We start from the raw sequence: 19,340 nt of genomic DNA on the forward strand, positions 1-19,340 counted from the left end.
ATATAGGTTCGTATAGCTATAGCATGACAAAACTGCAAGCTGTTATCAAGTCATTTTCAGGGTTTTTCCAGTTTGTCCTTTAAAGCGTCAGTACTATTTCCGGTCTTCTAACAAAGTGGCTGCCGGCGGCTCTATTGAATTTTATAGTAAAAGTGATATATCTTGGGAAAAATGGTATAGTTAGGGTCACTTACGCAATAGGTGTACGGATCGTACGGGTCTCAGTCGCAACAAGCTCTCCAACTGTTCTGACGGCTTGTTTCCATACGTAACACCGACAAGTAGATCTAAATATTAGCACTGTTCAGGTAAGCCAATTCAAAAATCACCAACCAATGTACAACCAACGTACAACCAATGTCACTGATTTATTGGTGATAGAAACTCCTGTCATGAAAATGGTATTCCCCGACGATACACAGTCGATTTCTCCCAAATAGCATTTACACGTCACTACGACCATCGACGCACAGTTCTTTTGTATTAGACTTTATCATTCAGGTATAGAATTTCAGGTTTAACAGGTACACATATAAAAACGTACACCAGCAATCACATTTAATTGTTTTGTTTTCATTTTTCTTTTGCTTCTATTATACATACGTACAAGAGGAGGGTGACAAAAATGTGCAATACGTAAAAGAAAAACAGAATTGTGTTTGTGTCTCTGATGGACTTTTTATGATCACCAGTTTTAGTTTCAATGTTCCTTTGATCGAAGAAGCAACACCATATTAATCGAGTCATACAGGGAACGTGAGTGTAAACGCGTGTGTTTTAACAATGGACAACAATTTGCCCGAAAAAACAGAAGAAAAAGCAAAATTTAGCAAAGTAAAATATCAATATGTGGCAGCGTTTATTGGTGAATTAGAAACCCGTTATTTTACGCTCGAAAACGGTTGATTTAACGTTTCAAAAAATTTGTTCAATTCAAATTGCAGTAAATTTAGTGACTTTCTGCCAAGGATTCAATTCGGGATGGCTGTCACCCTCATTGCAAACATTGCAATCGGAAGACAGTCCCTTGAACAGTGGACCGATAACGACACAGCAGACGATGTTACTGGGAATTTTATCGTCGATTGGTGGACTCATCGGTACAATAATATTTTCATCGCTGTCACACTACTTAGGACGCATCAATTCAATCAGATTAATTGCATTTCCGAGTTTGGTGAGTACCGGACAATGATTCGTTCTTTTTTATCTTTTGTTTAATTCGTGGAAAAGAAACTGTGATATGAGGCCAGTTTAAACTCTCAACTATTTTTTAAATTTCACAATTTTCACAAAAACGGTCTCTGAATTTTAGGAAATTTTTTCGGAAAGTATTTGTGAGTCGAATTATTTTAGAATCTGCGAATTATTTACAGTTAATGTCAACCAAAGTGTATCAGTTTGCTTCAGCTGGTCCACTCATACAATCACACTGGATTAGACGGCTTTACATCTACCACGCGTGTGCGTGTTACTAAGAACCCTGTAAAAGCAATGTGTTTGTAAGAGTGGACCAGCTGGTAAAGCAGCTGAAGCAAACTTAGACCCAAATTTGGTTGACATTAACTGTAGATCTTTCAATTTGAAACGAGTCGTAGTTTGAGCCGATCGTTAGATCTGATTTTGTACAGAGCTGTGATCATTACCATCTTATATACAAGTAGGTCAGTTGGATTATGATGCATCTCATGATATGCAGGTCTTTTTAGACCCGTACGAAGTACTGGGGTCTTATGGGTTTACGCATACGTTTGTAACACGTCGAATTGGACTCCCTGAGTAAGGGGAAACCTATTGTGGTTGTCTAGAGATGCCAAATCCGCGAAAAAAAAATGTCCGTCTGTCTGTCTGTCCGTCTGTCTGTCTGCACGATAACTTGAGTAAAACGCATCCGATTTTGAAAATTCTTTTTTTTCCCGTTTGGTAATGTCAAAAGACAGGCTAAGTTCGAAGATGAGTGATTTTGGATCGACCCCTCCCGAGCTGTGGCCCAATAAGTGCTTTACGGTTTTTCGAAGATATCTCCGGACATTTAAACGTTAAACTTGTAAGTGATACGTCAAATAAAAGGTATTTACAATACCGATCGACAAAAAAAAAGTTTATGGAAATCGGATGACCGACTCGTGAGTTAGACCCCTTGGTGTGGAACAGGCACAGGGCGGCAAGCAGTTTTTGCTTGTAGGTCGGCCACATTTGAACATATTTCGTCTGTTTTAGCTTTATTAGATAGGTATTGACCGTACCAATCAGGGAAATTTTTTTTTATGAAATTATGTTCTCCGGAGCGTGAGCTAGGTCTCTTGGAGTGAGCTCTTATCTGGCTACTCGGAAGTACAGTGAACGTGGTGTATTTTGACAATATCTCGAGTAAATTTTGACCGAATTTCATGAATTTTTTTTTGTTTGAAAGGTATTAACCAATGTAAAGCGTCGGTACTATTTCCGGTTTCCTAACAAAATGGCTGCCGGCGGCCATATTGGATTTTAGTAAAATAGAAATATCTTGGGAAAAATGATACTTAGAGAGTTTCTGTTAACATGGAAATAATTTGTTATGTGTGTGAGGTTTCAGGGATTCCATATACGGACATCTATATATACCTATATACAGCTATATTGAGCTATATACAGGCATATAGAGCTATATAATAGCATATATTTATCTGTGAAATGTTTATTTATAGTGAAATATAGTTAAATATAGCGGTATACAGCTGTTTAAATAGGAATTTATGAAATTTGACTTCGTACGGGGCTGTCTATATTGCCTCCGGCAATTTAGTTGTATATGATAACAAGGCAAAGAGTGGATAATGTAAGTGATTTTAAAGGGAGAATAGTTTTTCAGCAGAGAAGAAAATGAAGTAAGAGAAATGAAGAGTTTCACATTAAAGGCTTTTGATACGAATAGGTGTTTCGTACGGGTCGGCGTTAGCTATGTTTTTTGTAGAAAACACGCGTAATACAACTTGTTGATCTTAGAATCAATGTACTGCTTATGTATGATATTCACAGTTGTAGACTTTGTGTTCTCTATATCCTCAGTTTATGATGACAGCGTATCGTTATAAATGCTAATTCATTTCGATTATTGACAATTTTTTATAGAAAAGCGAAAGACATTGGTCGTTACTTATTATGCCAAGTTAATTTTGCTTCAATTACATCGACTTTGATAAATTAATTTATTAGCATAGTATGTCTGAATTGTCTATCATTAATTATGTGCAGATATAAATATGTGCAAACACTCTCTTTTAACTTATTATCGGTATTAAAACCGGTATTTTGCGATCAAAATTGGTTTTCGGTATTGGAGTTTTCCACTTTTATTACCGATACCGACACCGGTACAGAATTCCCTAGACAAGTCCCTACAGAACTAGGCCCCACCTTTTGGGCGGGTTAGGTCCCTTGACTGACAATTTTTTTTTAACATCACACATCATAAATAACTGATATAAAAACCTTCGCTTGAGTACACTTAAAAAAAATTACTTTATATCACATTTTCGTTTTCAACAGATTCTACATAATTTCTAGATCCACAGATTTGACAGTCTCGATATTGAATGGTTTTTTGGTTTGTATCCCAGTAAACTGGTCGTTACATGTGTGCGACAAAAATTTCGACTGGGAAAAAATTCAAATATTTCATTCAATATAACAGCTGTCAGAGTCTGTGGGACTAGAAATATCAGATCCTACATAAAACAAAAATGTGATATTAACTAATTTTTGATAGCTGTACAAATTCTTTAGAAAAGTACTTTTTCTGTTCTCTATTTTCTTGTAAATCAACAATAAATCATAACTAGATAAGGACTCGTGTGAATTACGGCTCTTGCTCCGCTCTGCCCGCAAACTTCCCACTCGTGGGAGTTTTGAAGTTTTCTGTTTGATTGTTTTTTAGTATCATTCCATACATTGGAATAACGAAAAAATGGTTTTTCATAAAATTTTATGAATATTTTATGTCATGGCGTGAAATCTGTCACTTTTGCCCGTGATAGCTGACTATCACCGTTATACAAAACTATCATGCGTGATATCTGACTTTCACGCGACTATCCCTGACTGTAGCCAACTATCATATCTCACCGTGATAGCTGACTTCCACCTGACTATCATGCGTTTTTTATTTTATTTTTTACAAATGAGTATGCCAATCGACACAACTCAATAAAAGATGCAAACCTAGCAAAATCTGGCTCTTATTCTTTAAAAACAACGATGATATCAAAGTTTGAATGTGAATTCCCATGCACAAATTCAAAATATCGGATTCGACCGCTTTTTTATGCAACGCTAAGTACCATAACACTAAACACGTGGATTTCAACACACTTCCATGTTTACATGTTCATTCAAAAATGATTCTTTTATTTACGTTGCACTTTTCTGTTTTGTCGTCAAATATTTAATTCTACAGTTTCGCACATTTAAATGTACCGTCATATTATACATTTCTTATTTTGCTCACTTCTCTCATTTCTCCATTATACTTGTTATGGAGAAATGAGAGAAGTTGGCGTTTATAATATGACGGTACATTTAAATGTGCAAAACTTTAGGTCATATTTTCCATATAGATCTAGAGCACAACCAACATAAACAAATAAATGCACAAAAGTTAATTGAAAACATAAAAAGAAATTATTTAAGTCTTTTTGTGATTTTTGGTAGAGTCATAAGACTGTTGCTAGCAGTAACATAGAAAATACGTGAAGGCTGATCGATCACAGTATCTATGTTTCTTTTGATGTAAAGATAGCTGATTCCATATTTCACGCTTGTTTATTCAGTATAAATGCTAGGCGCAGGTGCTATGGAGTTCAATACACACCAATGATTTCTAAGAAACAAAATTCAGATGACATCATAACGTGACAACAGAAGGGATTGTTCACAGGATTTTCTCTTTCTTTATTTTGAGACTATAAAGTATGAGCAAAAAGGGCAATTCACTTTCATTTATCGAAGATGAAATCACAGTGATACGTTGTTACTGTTATTACGGACTATTTTTTAAGATAACTGTTTCCCAGTTGTGTGTCTTCGAATTTTCGCAAATTTTTCCAATTTTTTTATTTTTATTTTGGAATTGTAAGAACATATTGGAACAGAGAAGATTCTTAGACCCTCTCCCCTCACTAACGCTTACATGGAAAAGAAAATTAAAAATGTACACGCTTAGATCTGAACCTCTCTCTCTCCAAGACAACGTGCGCACTATTTAAATGACCCCATATATGGAAAGTAGTCCCGCAGATGATTCCACCAAAAGTAATTTAATTTTCTAAAATCCCTACCTCCTTAACCACTACGCATGAGATAAAATACGCTTGTATGTGGCAGAGTCAGTAAACAAAGTGAAGGCGGCTTAACACTCTATGCTCAAATAGATCTCTCCATTTTTATTTCACTTACGTCTCCGTTTTGACAGTTGCCGTTGAACAATATGGCGCACAATGTATAGCACATGTTCGTTTCAACGGTTAGAGGGAGAATGTCGAATGATTTTGGATTTGGTCGAGAGAAAATGTATTGAATTCTTCCTCAAAAAACCATTCGAGACATATTCCCTCTATTCGTCGAAATTAGGCATCCTCATTTCGAACTCCTAAAAATCAACGTAGGAGTAAAAGGAGTAAAATTTTAGTATATTCCTTCCAGAGAAACGCTAACAGATGTTACTTCGCTGAGCAACGCCATCTACAATGTTCATTTTTTTGGTTGCAGATATGTTTCTAAACTCTATGTTTGATCGAACCGCTGATTCTTCCACTTTGAATATCGACTTTTCTTATTGGCGACTTTTACAACCAACAGATGTCACTGCTTCCAATATCCAATGTACGATTTGTCCTTCTTAATGACGATAATTGTTTCCTCTAGGCATCTATAGACATATATGTCGCTACTTTCAATGTACCTTTTATATTATAGACGAGTCCCACCTTTTGTTGTAAATCGCTAATTCGATTAAAACACAAATTTCTTTGCTTTTTCAGATTTTTGTGATCATTTTGATAACATCAAATTCAATCGAAGTTATTTTGATTGGCCGGCTGATTGATGGTCTAACAATGGGTGGAATGTTCGTTTGCATTCCGTTATACATAACTGAGATCTCGGACAGCAGGTAAGATGGTGACTCTTTTGACGCTGGGTACGGACTAAAAATTGTCTTAAACAATAACTGGTGTGTCTCTCAATAATGGGGAAGAAGAGAGATACTACGAGCGAATAGAAATTTGAGTCTTAAGCCAGTGCAAAGCTTAAATTTATCTAAGCTAAAATTCATTTTCCAGAATTCGAGGTCGTCTTCTCTTGACCTGCGTATCGATCAACAATTTAGGTGTGTTGGTTGCCTACACTTGCGGCGCTTTCATGGCTTACGAAAACGTTCCGTATGTCGTTATCGGTGTTCCAGCAGTTTTTTTGATATTGATGGCATTTCTACCCGAAACACCTTATGCGTTATTGAAAGAGGATAAAGTTGAAGTATGGTCTGATCCATTCACATCACCAGTGGTTACTTAAATTTGCATTTCATTTTTACGGAAACTTTCAGTTAGCCAAAGACTCGCTGCGGTTTTTCTACAACGGAAACAAGACAGATAATGACGAATTCGACAGCGAAGTCGAATTGAAGAAAATTAGAATTTTGATAAGTGAGCGTCAGGCAGCCGAACAGCAAAAGAACGTGAAACTTCTCTGTATGTACCGAACTGCACATTGTTTTCACACGCGTTCCAAGGTGGATTCAGTTGAATAAATTTCCATTTTTTATTAAAATTTTCAGTTGAACGTAGCTCGTTGAAGGCACTGGGCCTGGCACTTTCTCTACTATCAATGGTTGTGATGAGCGGAACATTCGCCATCTCAACGTATGCGTCGCATGTGTTCAAACAATCGAATGCAGACTTCGACGCTAATATATCGGCCATAATTATGGGCACTCTGCAAAATGTTGCCATCTACGCATCATCACTGCTAATCGACTCCTGGGGACGACGAATTTTATTCGGATTATCGAGTTGTTTATCGGGCATTGCGCTGATCATTTTCGGGACATTTTCGTTTTTGAACTACAGCGGAGTGGACATGACGGCAGTGTTTTGGCTGCCGGTTACAAGTGTGTCCCTGTTCATTTTCGTGAATGGTGCTGGAATGAGACCGCTGCCGTTTGTCTATGTGGCGGAAGTGTTGCCGGATAATGTAAGTGGTCAAGACGATGGCTTTGATTAGGTTGCCTTTATAGAGTGGATCACTTTTCTTGACGAGTTCAGACTATCGAAGAATGAAAAACCTCGACGAGGATAGTGGAACTCTAGAGTGAAAATCCGCGAAGGTTACACAAGAATTTGATAACTTCTCATCAATACATATATTGAATCGAAGTCGAGACTAGATCGATTCGGAGAACTCAACCGACTTCGACATCTACAAAGTCAATTCTCTAATTCTTCTTCGTCTTTTCCAGATACGTAACATCGGCACCACCGTGTGTATGTTGGCTTTCATTGGCATGCAGATACTGTCCATTGGAACATTACCAATATTGATCGAAGTGATCAAATTGCATACGCTCATTTGGATGTATGCCGGAGTCTGTTTTGTGGGAGTACTGTTTGCCGTATTCGTTATGGAAGAGACAAAAGGCAAGCGTTTAAATGCATCAAAATCGTAGTGTTAAAGCAGAAGTATTAGATAACCGCAAATTGCCGGTGATGAAGCGAAAGAATGTTCATAGGATTAGGTATTGAAGCTAAATAAATATTTTATATTGACAATAAAATAGATTAATTTTAGATTAGGGGGAATTTTTAGAATTATTTCCTGGAAATTTGTACAATAAATAACCAAACTGACCGAAAGTTTTCATGAAATCGAAGATTTTTTTTTTAAATATGGCGGAGGAGCAGTACGCTTGACTGAAGTATCGCACAAAGGATCTCTATTTTCAATCATAAGAGATGAATCTCCCTGGAAAATGACGACATTTTTCGTAGAAAAGTGACGTCATTTTTCCGGGAGATTCATCTACCATAATTGTAAATAGGGACCTAGATAACGGATTCATTTCTAGAAAATACAAAAAGGATCAAAATCTCGAAACGAAGGCCTACTGGGCTGCAATCCGGCAACGAGTAAAATATGTTTATTGCCTGCCCCATGCGAAAATTGACTATTACACGGCTGTTTACCCCCTGCGAAAGTGATCCATTACACTAGGGATATTTGGGGTTTATTTCAAGTTGACAGTTCTTTCAAGTAAAATTTGCCTTGCTTTCATTTTATCTTTTTTGTTGAATGAATCGATCGATCGAAAAAGAATGTAAGAAATGTCGCTAAAATAAAAAATTTTTGATAAAAATATTGATCGATGAACACAGTTATTTCAGAAAAACTTGTTACGCAAGTAATCTGGTTACAACATACTTTTAGAAGAATTCGCAACACAGAATTGTCGGCCATATTTATTGTAACAATAATTTTGATGTTCCGAAGTAACACTTTATGGCCACACATTTCGTTGTATTTTTCACTTGTAACACTAAATGCTTTTGCTTATTGTACAAACTTTACATTTTGTTGCAAATTTTTTTGAAAACATTAAAAAGGACTAACAAAATAATTGCACAAACAATGCGACTTCATCGATACTAACTGCGAAAAACTATTCAATGTCAACATGTCACCAACGCAATTGTAACTACTGTTGCGACAATACTAATGTAACACGAGTGCTGTTTTCGGGATCAATTTTTTAGGAGACGTGTAGCGTGTGAGCCGATTTCGTCAGCACACTAGATTTGTTTGTAAACGTTTTATCGGAAGAACAGATTTATTTTTGTTTTGTTGGTGTTGGTTTATTGAGATACTGAATTTATGTAGAATTTCTGCAGAACAGCCGTGTAATAGTCAATTTTCGCATGAGCAGGCAATAAACCAGAATACGTTGGATGCTGCGACGTAATTCATTGCTCTCGGACATAATTTTGTAGAACTCGCAAACTCACTCGTGTTTTTGAGCAACAAGCTTCGGTAACTGTTTTCTCGACAAGTGTAGTTGCATACCTCGCCTTCGGCTCGGATAAGCAAACTCTACAATTGCCTCGAAAACAGTTACCGAAGCTTGTTGCTCAAAAACTTACTCGTGAGTTTGCTCGTATCACAAAATTGTGTCCTTGTGTAATGAATTACTTTCGCAGCATCCAACGTTCACTATTCACTATTGTTGACCAAGTGAAAAACAAATTTTGAGAGCCCTGTTTATGGCCCGAAACCCGTAACCCGAAACAATGTAATTTCCTTCGTTTTTCCCAGAGCCAGAGGTATACAACATTCTTCACAAAAAATGCTATCGAAGTTTCAGCAGAGTAGATAAAATGACTATTTTCACATCTACCTTGTGAAAAAGCATCTGTCACTTGGTGGCATAAATTAAATAGCCTCAATACAAACAACACACACTCTACGGAAAAATTAAGCAAAATTTCGACTCTGCCGCTATTATCCGTAGAGTGTGTGTTGTTTGTATTGAGGCTATTTAGTAAAATCTATCGTCATTTATTGTTTATAGGTATTGACCGGTGCTACAAAGTGAGAGGTGTGTATTTTTTCTCCTTTTCTAATCATTTTGTTTACAATCATACTATGGGTCGGTATCGATTGCGATAAAAGTTTGTAATGCTTGAAATGACGCGAACATCCGTCGTAAAACATGATAATGATAATGAAGATTTTAGATACGGCACTCTTATTGTGATTGTTGATCAATGAACAGCTGTTGTCGAATCATTTTATTTCGAATCAAACAAATAACGAAACTTAGAATAAAACTTATTAGAAATGAGCAAAGAATTCAAAAATGTGGGTCCAGCGGTTAATAGTGAAACTATTGAAGGCAACGTAACAGCCAGTTCAACTAATATTTTTCTGTAAGTTTCTTTGTTTGATGAAATTGTGCCAGATTACACCGTAATACATAACTTCGTTAGCTTAAAGAGCTTTGGGATTTGAGCTTTAGGTTGAACCTTTTTGAAGTGGAACCCAATAGTAGCTTAAAGCTCTCCACAACTCCGTAAAGCTAACGATACTATGCGATACGTTGTTTTAGTATAACATCGCAACGTAATAATATAATTCAGAACTGAACGAATAACTACAGAAACTTCCATTCCTGGCTCGGATGGTTGTTCCAATCACCAGAACAGGAAGAAACAAGAGTAGTGCAAGAGCACCAATTAGAAGCAAGTATAGAAGAGACAATAAATCAATCAAATGCGATTTTTCTAATCTAAACAAAACCATTCGCTCACTTAATAAAACAGGCTCACCTCTCATAAGCGTCTCATTCGAGTGGCAAATTGAAAATTTCAAAATATGTCGGTTAAAGCCCTGCGAAAAATTGTTGTCGCCCATGTTTCACGTAAAGCATCGACGAAGGGAATCGGATTGGCAATTGGTTATTTATCCAAATGGTGATTCGAAATTCTTGTCAATTTTTCTGCTACTGGAACGATCGAAACAACAAGTCGAAATGGCGTGCAAATTTACAATTTCATTGAATGAGGCAATTGAGGAACGTTTCACTAAAACACTTGCCGATGGCTCATCTGAGGGAAATTCGAAATTCATCTTAGCCAGTCATCCTCAGATTCAAACCAAAGATTTATATGTGAAATGTAAATTGGATTTACTTGCGTCGGATTTCAAATCTGGTACTTCAGTAAATGAAGAAAATTTTGAATCAGATCAAATCGCTGGCTGTCACCATCCTATCCGGAGAGTGCAACAACACATTTACATGGAATTTCTATAACTTCCAAAAGGACGTAGATCCTGCCACATATAAGACTCAATTCGAAACCCTATTCGAAGGCATAAAGCTTAAGTGGCAACTCAAACTGGTTTACATTGGTAATCGAAATGACGTCAATCCAGCGCTTCAACTTTTGTCTTACCACAAAATTAATGAGATTCCTCCGTTCACGGTAACATTCACCATGATTGACAGTGAAAGGACGGTGATCAGAACCAGGTCATTAGAACCGCAAGACTTTTCGATGAACAGCAGAGCCGAACCAACGGGATTTGTTAGAAGAGAAGAGTTGTACGATGCCAAGAATTTCTCGATCACCTGTGTACTGCGTTGTCCTGTTAACTATGTTACTGCGAAAGGATATCCGAGCTCATTAAGATCGAAATTCGATCGGAATGCAATTGACAACTGGTAAGTCCTTCTGCCCTAGTGTCTAATTGTTGTAGTTCTGTATCGCCTCTATTCGGAACCCAATTCAGCAGTGTTGGCTCATCAATGTCGATGGCGAATTTGTCATTCAAACCAGTAATTTAAACTGTTATATGGACAATCAAGAATGCCAAGAAATGTAGCTGCAGAGATATTGAATCACCGGACATGTTTCTGGAGCAACCAGAGTCGCATTGGAGAATTGTAATGCGTCACACCGTTGATAGCATGAGAAATGACATAAGAGTGCAGAAGATAATAAAAATCGTCACAAAGGTAGAGAGCAGAGCGTCGTTCAATCCAAAAATGACTTTTCAAATTGGTATTGGTGACCAATATTTTGGTAGGACTAATGAGCCTAGCTGTTCGTGGCTGAAACCATTCGTCTTGCGTTTAAATGTTCCATTCATTGTTAACAATGATTGGACGATTTGTTGCAAATTTAATTTGATGATGGACACCTGCTTGCCGAATGACACTGTTCCCATTGGATGCCATCAGCATATTACAACCGTTTTGGATTGATAATGTTCGTTAATTTCCTTATGGTTATAGGATGAAGAATACTGCAAAATGGAATAAATCCTCTATTCTCATGAACAGCCTCATAAATGATCGACTTCTCAATTCTTTCTAGATACACGAGATGGCGCTAAAGTATGTATATGAAAACCATACGTGTGAGAAAAATACAAGGCTGTAAACTTGCGTGACCTCCCCAAAGTTTACAGCCTTGAGAAAAATACATAGACTGTTATGATCAGAGCGAGAGAACCGAAGACTAGTTTATAATTTGCCGTGGGGTACTTGTCAAAAAATTGCTTTCACTTTCAACATGTTACGTTGAGAGCGAGAGGACCGAAGACCAGTCTATTATAAGTTGTCTTGGGGTACTTGTCAAAATATTTGTTTCTCTTTCATCATAACACTATACGGTGTTTAAGTAGAGCGAGATGGAAAATCAACTCGGGGTCTGCTGTCATCGATAATACAAAAGAATCTGACAGCAGACCCCGAGATGGAACAATAGATTGCCATTTCGCCATCTCTCTCACTAAAACACTCTATATATTAGGCAAGGAGTGAGCCGAGAGATAACATATTGCCGCTTCTAGATGAATTTTGGTGCGTTTAACTCGATTTCTTTCATGCCGTAAGTGCTCCTTTTATTTTAAAACGTAACGAAAGAACTACAAAGAACTACATGGGTATCGACAATTCCGATCAAATTTCTAAAAACAGTGGAAAGTCAAAAATATAGGACCGCCATTTTGTAATTTTCTTTCGAGCGACTGTACGTTTCGAAGCTTAGACGAACTTATAAAAAGATTAGTGCATTTTAGAGACATACCGTTGAACAATTTTTCGGTTAGAACAATGTTTTACGTCGATTAAAAATAACTTCAAAAAACTTCAATCTCCCATTGTCAAATTACTGTCAAATTTCATCCATAGAGACATAACCTCATCAGTATTTGTATGAAAACGGCCAGTCAAGTTTCGTGTAGAGTTTGTTGTCAGTTTTCACACTTCATTTCAAATTTCGGTTACTTTCAAAACAATCAAGCAAAAAACCAAATGCTAAATTTCCATTCACGACTTTATTATCTCCTTTTCGATGTAACCGTCGTCCATCCGTCCTCATCAGTGATCGGCGCATTTGTTCTGCTCGCACCCTGAACATCCGTGTCGGTACAGACTTCCATTTCCTCATCTTCATCATCACTGCTACCCGAATCCGAGTCTTTTTTGTATTCTAACTTGAAATTCGGATTCAACCACTGTGTCTGGCATTGTGGCATAGCTGAGACTTCTGTTCGGACGGTATCGTATTGTTTAGCTAGGATCATCTTCAGATATGTGACGAGCATGGACGATATTTCTGGTGAAAAGACAATTTCGATCGATGAGGTAGCTTAAACGAAAGCAAAATCAGGTGACAACATACCGGCAGGCGAGTTATCTTCACAAATGGTGTCAAATTCTTCGTCCATAATATCTTCTAAAACCTCCTGTATCTCCGACTGTGTGACATTGTCGTTGCCAATGCAATACTCGTACACATAATTCATTGATTCGACGGCAGTCTGAAGTGAGTTTAAATTGTGGAGTTCAAGTAAAACTTGGTCGCTACACAAAAAGAATTTTTGTTTACCTGCTGACCGGTCTTTCCACCCATGCCATGTTCCACAGCTAATTTAAGTGCGGTCCATCGCAAGAATATATTCTCAACGACTTCCTTGAAGATTTTTTTGTCGTTGTCTTCCATTGCTTACCAAAAAAATTGTAATTTAAAAATCACTCAGCTAGCACACCACGGTGTATTGTTATTCTCGTCCGTCTCCCCACGATGTTTTTTGACATTTGCGAAAAATAGTGTGTTAAAATGACAGTTAGTGGGATCTGGTTCCATTTTGTTTGTGTTTGATTCGAGTGATTGATGCATAGATGGCGCTGTCACTGCTTCGCCGCCACAATAATGTTGTCATTAATTTGACATTTCACAAAATAAAAATACGAAACACGCGTCGATTGCTTGCCGGTCAAATAAAATTCAATTTAATCGAAAAAGGAACGCAAAATTCCACAAACTAATAAATAATCGACCGACAACAAAAACTGAGAGGGCACTCAGAAGAACCTCATCGAGACCGGTCACAAAATGTTTATCAACGAACAAGTGAAAATTGACATTGTAAGTAAAAATGACGTCCCACTAGTGCCATATTTGCGATCAGTTTAAATGTAAACAATTCCACAGGAATGGGGCCATGAGCGACTGGTACGGGCCCAACAAACCGTTGAAATTCGTCCGTACGATGTGGAAGCTTGGTCAGTATTATTGCGCGAGGCTCAAAGCCGTCACGTCAATGAAGTTCGTTCACTGTACGAGTCAATTGTTTGTGTATTTCCGACTACGGCCAGATATTGGAAAATTTTCATTGAACAGGAGGTAAGTCGATTAACGGATTTTGCGGCTGAATTGGATCTTATACAAAGAAAAATTTACATTTCAGATGAAAGCTCGCAATTACGAGAGAGTAGAGAAGGTAAGAGATTTCTTTTCATTTGACACAATTTCTTGCATTGCATCGTATAGTGTCATGGGACTTTTGGAAATTCTAAATTATGAAAAACATAATTCGTTTTTCAGCTGTTCCAGCGTAGTCTCGTTAAAATTCTTAATATTGACTTGTGGAAATTGTACCTGACATACGTGAAAGAAACAAAGGCTGGTCTCAGCACACACAAGTAAGTGTCCTTAATAGTACACACATTTTTACATTGGAAGCTGATTGGTTAGGTTTACGGTTTCCAACAACGGGGCTAACTCTGGGATTAAATGCACTAAATAGATTTATTGGAATAAATTGTAGTGCGACACGCTAATCCCCATACGATTTAGTCCAAGAAGTGCAGCTCCCCTAAGTTTAATTTTGAAGTTAAATACTGCTGTTTGAATCGTCAAGTCTCGAAATTTGTCGGGTCTCGAAGATTCGTCGAGTCTCGAAGATTCGTCGGGTCTCGAAGATTCGTCGGGTCTCGAAGATTCGTCGGGTCTCGAAGATTCGTCGGATCTTGAGGATTCGTCGGGTCTCGAGGATTCGTTGGGTCTCGATGATTCGTCGTGTCTCAAAGATTCGTCGAGCCAAAAACCGTTTAGAAAGCTTAGATCTGCCGGTCCACATTCCCCATTGCACAGTTGACCAACTTTAACAAAACGTCACTCTTCCAGAGAAAAGCTAGCCCAAGCCTACGATTTTGCATTGGAAAAAGTCGGTATGGATCTGCACGCATTTTCCATTTGGAACGATTACATTTCATTTCTGAAGAGTGTTGACGCCACCGGCAGTTATGCTGAAAATCAGAAGATAACGGCTGTGCGAAAGGTAATAACCCGTTATACAGCAACTTGTTCCTGACTAAATTCTGACGAATTCGTCAATCCGCGTTCTCAGGTCTATCAGAAAGCGGTCGTGACGCCAATCATTGGCATCGAGGTGTTGTGGAAGGAGTACATTCTTTTCGAGCAAAACATCAATCCGATCATATCCGAAAAGATGAGTTTGGAACGGTCCAGGGATTACATGAACGCCCGACGTGTGGCCAAGGAATTGGAAATCGTGACCAAAGGTCTCAATCGCAATCTACCGGCCATTCCGCCGACACTAACCAAGGAAGAAATGAAGCAGGTGAATTTCAAAAAAATTTCAATTTCAGAGTGCAGATGGTTGACCCATTCCTTGCATATTGCAGGTGGAACTGTGGAAAAAGTACATCGGTTTCGAAAAGTCGAATCCACTACGCAGTGAAGATACGGCATTGGTGACGCGACGCGTTATGTTCGCAACGGAACAGTGTCTGCTGGTGTTGACACATCATCCGGCCGTGTGGCATCAAGCCGCCCAATATTTGGACCAAAGTTCTAAATTGCTTACGGAAAAAGGCGTGCGTATTTTACATTCATTTCTTGTCACCACCATAATAGGCGTCGTTCGAACGACACGGCTGAGTTTGAGTGTGAAAACTTGCTGGTGGAAATTATCTTTGAATAAATCCAAATTTAGTTCAAATTTCCGATTATTTCATTGATAAACGATTACAGTGTGATGAATGTGACGTTTTCCGGTGTGAATTCCGATCGAACGTGTGTTTTCGGGCACAATGATTCGCGTGGTAATTTTTGGCCGATTGTAGAAATTCGAGACATTGTTCGTTAGTCAGTTACAATACGGCACACAAGTGAAATGAAAATTCGATAAAAATGCATGAACGTTCAGTCAGGTTATTAAACGAGTCTTAAGCAATTGACAATTACGCAATGATTCTAAGTCGATTCAAGATTGACCATTTTCGAAATAAACCCAGAGTTCATGGGCTTTATCAACCCACATCGGGACGCGGATGGAGGTTGATGTAATATTGTCCGATTTCGCAAGGTAAAAACAATTGTTCTACCACTTTTAAGTGTAGCCTAGTGTCTATCTCAGCCGTCACACATCGTAGAAAATTCAAATTGGTGTGAAAACGAAGAAATTGGAACAAATTGGAATGCGATCGAATGATTGAGATACACAGAGACCAGCCCTGACACTTCTAACGCTCGAGAATAAAAGTCGTAGAACAAATGGTTTTCACATAGCCTTTGACAATAGCATGCACCGAAGCTCTGGCTTTGATATAAAAATTTCTGGGCAGCCAGGGCCTATTATTGGAATTTTTATTGCTGAAATTAGTGACAATTGCCAAAATTTACTCATATTTAACGAAAATCCACAGAAATTTAACGAAAATTTACCCAAATTTAACGAAAATTTACCCAAATTTAACGAAAATTTACCCAAATTTAACGAAAATTTACCCAAATTTAACGAAAATTTACCCAAATTTAACGAAAATTTACCCAAATTTAACGAAAGTTTATCGAAAATTAACCCAATTTTAACGAAAGTTTATCGAAAATTTAACGAAAAGGTGTATCTGTAAATATTGTTAAGTTCAGCAAATTTTTGTTAAATTTAGGTTATTAAATACGGTCTAAATTTTGTCAGGATCATTATGTTTCGTCATAAACGGACTTCTTCCGGAGATTTTTTTTTTAAATAATTGACACCATCTGTCGTTGGTTTTAATGTCCGTGGCCGGATGTCCACGCATTTTATCTAAAAAAAATAATTCATTTTGTGTCGTATATACTTTTAGAATCGCATTCGAATCGAGTTGAATAAAATTTAAATTTGAAAACGAATGAAAAGGAATACCAGAAACGTCTGCTCATCACATAAAAAGTGTGTTTTACTTTAGACTTAATTTGTAGCAAACTAGTTTTATTGTCAGGTCAGTTGATTACGAATGCTGAGCTGTCTCAAACCGGGACCTCAATATTCCTTAAGGAACAAAAGTCTTTCATTCAACTGACCTGAATCCTTGACACTATTGAATTACTAAAAAACTTATTTCAAATAATTAGGATGGTACAGCCGCACGAGCTTTTAGCGATGAAGCTTCCAATATTTTGGAGCGAGCCATTAGTGGAGTCTTGAGTCGCAACGCACTTCTGTACTATGCTTACGCTGACTTTGAGGAAGGTCGAATGAAATACGACAAAGTCCATGAAATGTACAAGAAATTTCTGGCACTGCCGGATGTGGATCCTACGCTGGTGAGTTCTCGTATGCGAAATTATGTTTGCAATTTGTTTGATTGTCCCGGCGATTTTTGACGATTGACGAAGACTTTTTTATTACTTGCGTTGGTGAAGGTATCTTTACCTAAACTACCAACTCCTCTCCCTTTTTTCAAGTATCATCTCTGCGGTTTTAGTTAATCTCTTATTCCCCACAGACCTACGTTCAATACATGAAATTTGCTCGCCGTGCTGAAGGAATCAAATCTGCCCGTGAAATATTCAAAAAGGCGCGAGAAGACATCCGATCCCGATACCATGTGTTTGTGGCTGCTGCGCTTATGGAATACTATTGCAGCAAGGACCATAACGTTGCGTTTCGTATCTTTGAGCTGGGCTTGAAACGTTTCGGCGGCAGTCCCGAATTCGTAATGAGTTACATTGAATATCTGTCGCATTTGAACGGTAAAGCGTGGTGGATTTCCGGTTTTGTTTCGTAGCAGTCGTCTGATCTAAACAAATTCCCATTGCAGAGGACAACAACACGAGAGTGTTGTTCGAAAGAGTTTTATCGTCCGGTGGATTGACGGCACAGTTATCGGTAGAAGTTTGGAATCGATTTTTGGAATTCGAATCGAACATCGGCGATTTGTCCAGTATTGTGAAAGTGGAACGACGACGCAGTGCAGTCTTGGAAAACGTAAGACTGTTCTTTCAAAGGACAGAACAAACATAAATAAATCATTTTTTGATTGGATTTTAGCTGAAAGAATTCGAAGGAAAAGAAACAGCGCAGCTGGTTGATCGATACAAATTCCTTGACCTCTTTCCGTGCACCGTCGTCGAACTGAAGTCTATAGGCTATTCCGATGTAAGTTTTTTTTTCGTAACAATCGAATTGAAATTCAGCTAAACGTCACAACAATAAACCAGAAAACCGGACTCGTGAGTTCGAAAGCAGCAACGTTGGAAACGGATGAGGTTGTCAGTCAATTGCCTCGACCCGATTTCTCGCAAATGATTCCATTCAAACCCAAGCTGACAACGTTTCCTGGCGAACATCCATTGGCCGGTGGCACATTCCCACAACCGCCAGCTTTGGCTGCCTTATGTTCACAGCTTCCGCCTCCCAATTGTTTCCGTGGTCCATTCGTGGCTATTGACTTGATGATCGATATATTCAATCGAATCCAATTGCCGGACAGTAAGTGCATCCACGTCACTTCTGATTTTATGCATTTAACATATTCTTTCACTTCTAGTACCCGCTCCGAATGGTGAAGGTTGCGACCCTAAACAGTTCGACTTGGCCAAATCGGTACACTGGCTTGTGGACGACAGCACTTTCTCTGGCGAAGGTGGATTGAAGCGCCGTCGAATGTTGCCAGGTGGAGATGACAGTGACGAGGAGGGTGGTCCTGCGCCACCAGCAAATGATATTTACAGATTGCGGCAGCAGAAACGCTTCAATCGAACGTCCTAGGTTAATCGTTTTCTTTTTTTAGGATTTCACTGGAAATGAATCGCTGAAAATAAAACGAAATTGATTTGACAACCAGAAATTCTGTTTTTCAATTCCGACGTCCAGAGTTTCATACTCCGTTCAATTTTGACTTCATTGTTCCTTCACCCAAAAGTCGCCCGACGATCAATCCAAGAAAACAAATTCTCAAAAATATGCTCTGGGTTGCAGGTTATGGAGTAAGGAACATTTCCGTAGGAACGTTTATTATCAAAGAAAATCTTTGTGCTCCCCATCAAAAATCTTATTCTTCCATGACCAATCCTTTAGTCTCTTCTTAAAACTTAACTGCGAAAATGGTGTCCTACTCGCTGCACTATTGGCCAACCATTTTTGAAAGGCCTATTGAGTAATTTGATGACTTTGATCCTGCAGAAAAACGCTTTGTTAAAAGACAATAAATTATTCCCAGCCGGCAAGCATAT

General features: G+C 38.2%; 4 protein-coding genes across 4 annotated transcripts; 3 read left to right on the forward strand and 1 right to left on the reverse strand.

Annotated features, from left to right (window-relative positions):
- The first annotated feature begins 500 nt into the window (after positions 1–500).
- On the forward strand, positions 501–7,893 carry LOC119073371 (facilitated trehalose transporter Tret1-like). The gene is made up of 7 exons (XM_037178795.1): positions 501–865; positions 945–1,177; positions 6,018–6,148; positions 6,318–6,510; positions 6,581–6,725; positions 6,812–7,227; positions 7,493–7,893. The coding sequence occupies exons 1-7, from the start codon at positions 784–786 to the stop codon at positions 7,697–7,699; spliced, it is 1,407 nt and encodes a 468-aa protein (XP_037034690.1). The 5' UTR covers positions 501–783; the 3' UTR covers positions 7,700–7,893.
- A 1,937-nt stretch (positions 7,894–9,830) lies between these two features.
- LOC119073379 lies at positions 9,831–11,108 on the forward strand. Its single transcript, XM_037178807.1, has 3 exons — positions 9,831–9,953; positions 10,184–10,269; positions 10,347–11,108. The coding sequence occupies exons 1-3, from the start codon at positions 9,865–9,867 to the stop codon at positions 10,835–10,837; spliced, it is 666 nt and encodes a 221-aa protein (XP_037034702.1). The 5' UTR covers positions 9,831–9,864; the 3' UTR covers positions 10,838–11,108.
- Positions 11,109–12,847: 1,739 nt separating this feature from the next.
- LOC119073398 lies at positions 12,848–13,638 on the reverse strand. Its single transcript, XM_037178832.1, has 3 exons — positions 13,422–13,638; positions 13,215–13,353; positions 12,848–13,148 (listed from the first exon to the last, which is right to left on the reverse strand). Exons 1-3 carry the CDS (start codon positions 13,533–13,535, stop codon positions 12,871–12,873), a joined length of 531 nt encoding a protein of 176 aa, XP_037034727.1. The 5' UTR covers positions 13,536–13,638; the 3' UTR covers positions 12,848–12,870.
- Positions 13,639–13,750: 112 nt separating this feature from the next.
- On the forward strand, positions 13,751–18,950 carry LOC119073389 (protein suppressor of forked). Its single transcript, XM_037178819.1, has 13 exons — positions 13,751–13,961; positions 14,028–14,219; positions 14,284–14,316; positions 14,421–14,518; positions 15,003–15,156; positions 15,226–15,459; positions 15,524–15,715; positions 17,238–17,429; positions 17,612–17,858; positions 17,927–18,093; positions 18,157–18,264; positions 18,327–18,597; positions 18,656–18,950. Exons 1-13 carry the CDS (start codon positions 13,929–13,931, stop codon positions 18,874–18,876), a joined length of 2,142 nt encoding a protein of 713 aa, XP_037034714.1. The 5' UTR covers positions 13,751–13,928; the 3' UTR covers positions 18,877–18,950.
- The last annotated feature ends 390 nt before the right edge of the window (positions 18,951–19,340 follow it).

The sequence above is a fragment of the Bradysia coprophila genome, chromosome II, assembly GCF_014529535.1.
Source record: "Bradysia coprophila strain Holo2 chromosome II, BU_Bcop_v1, whole genome shotgun sequence".
NCBI classification, from domain to species: domain Eukaryota; kingdom Metazoa; phylum Arthropoda; class Insecta; order Diptera; family Sciaridae; genus Bradysia; species Bradysia coprophila.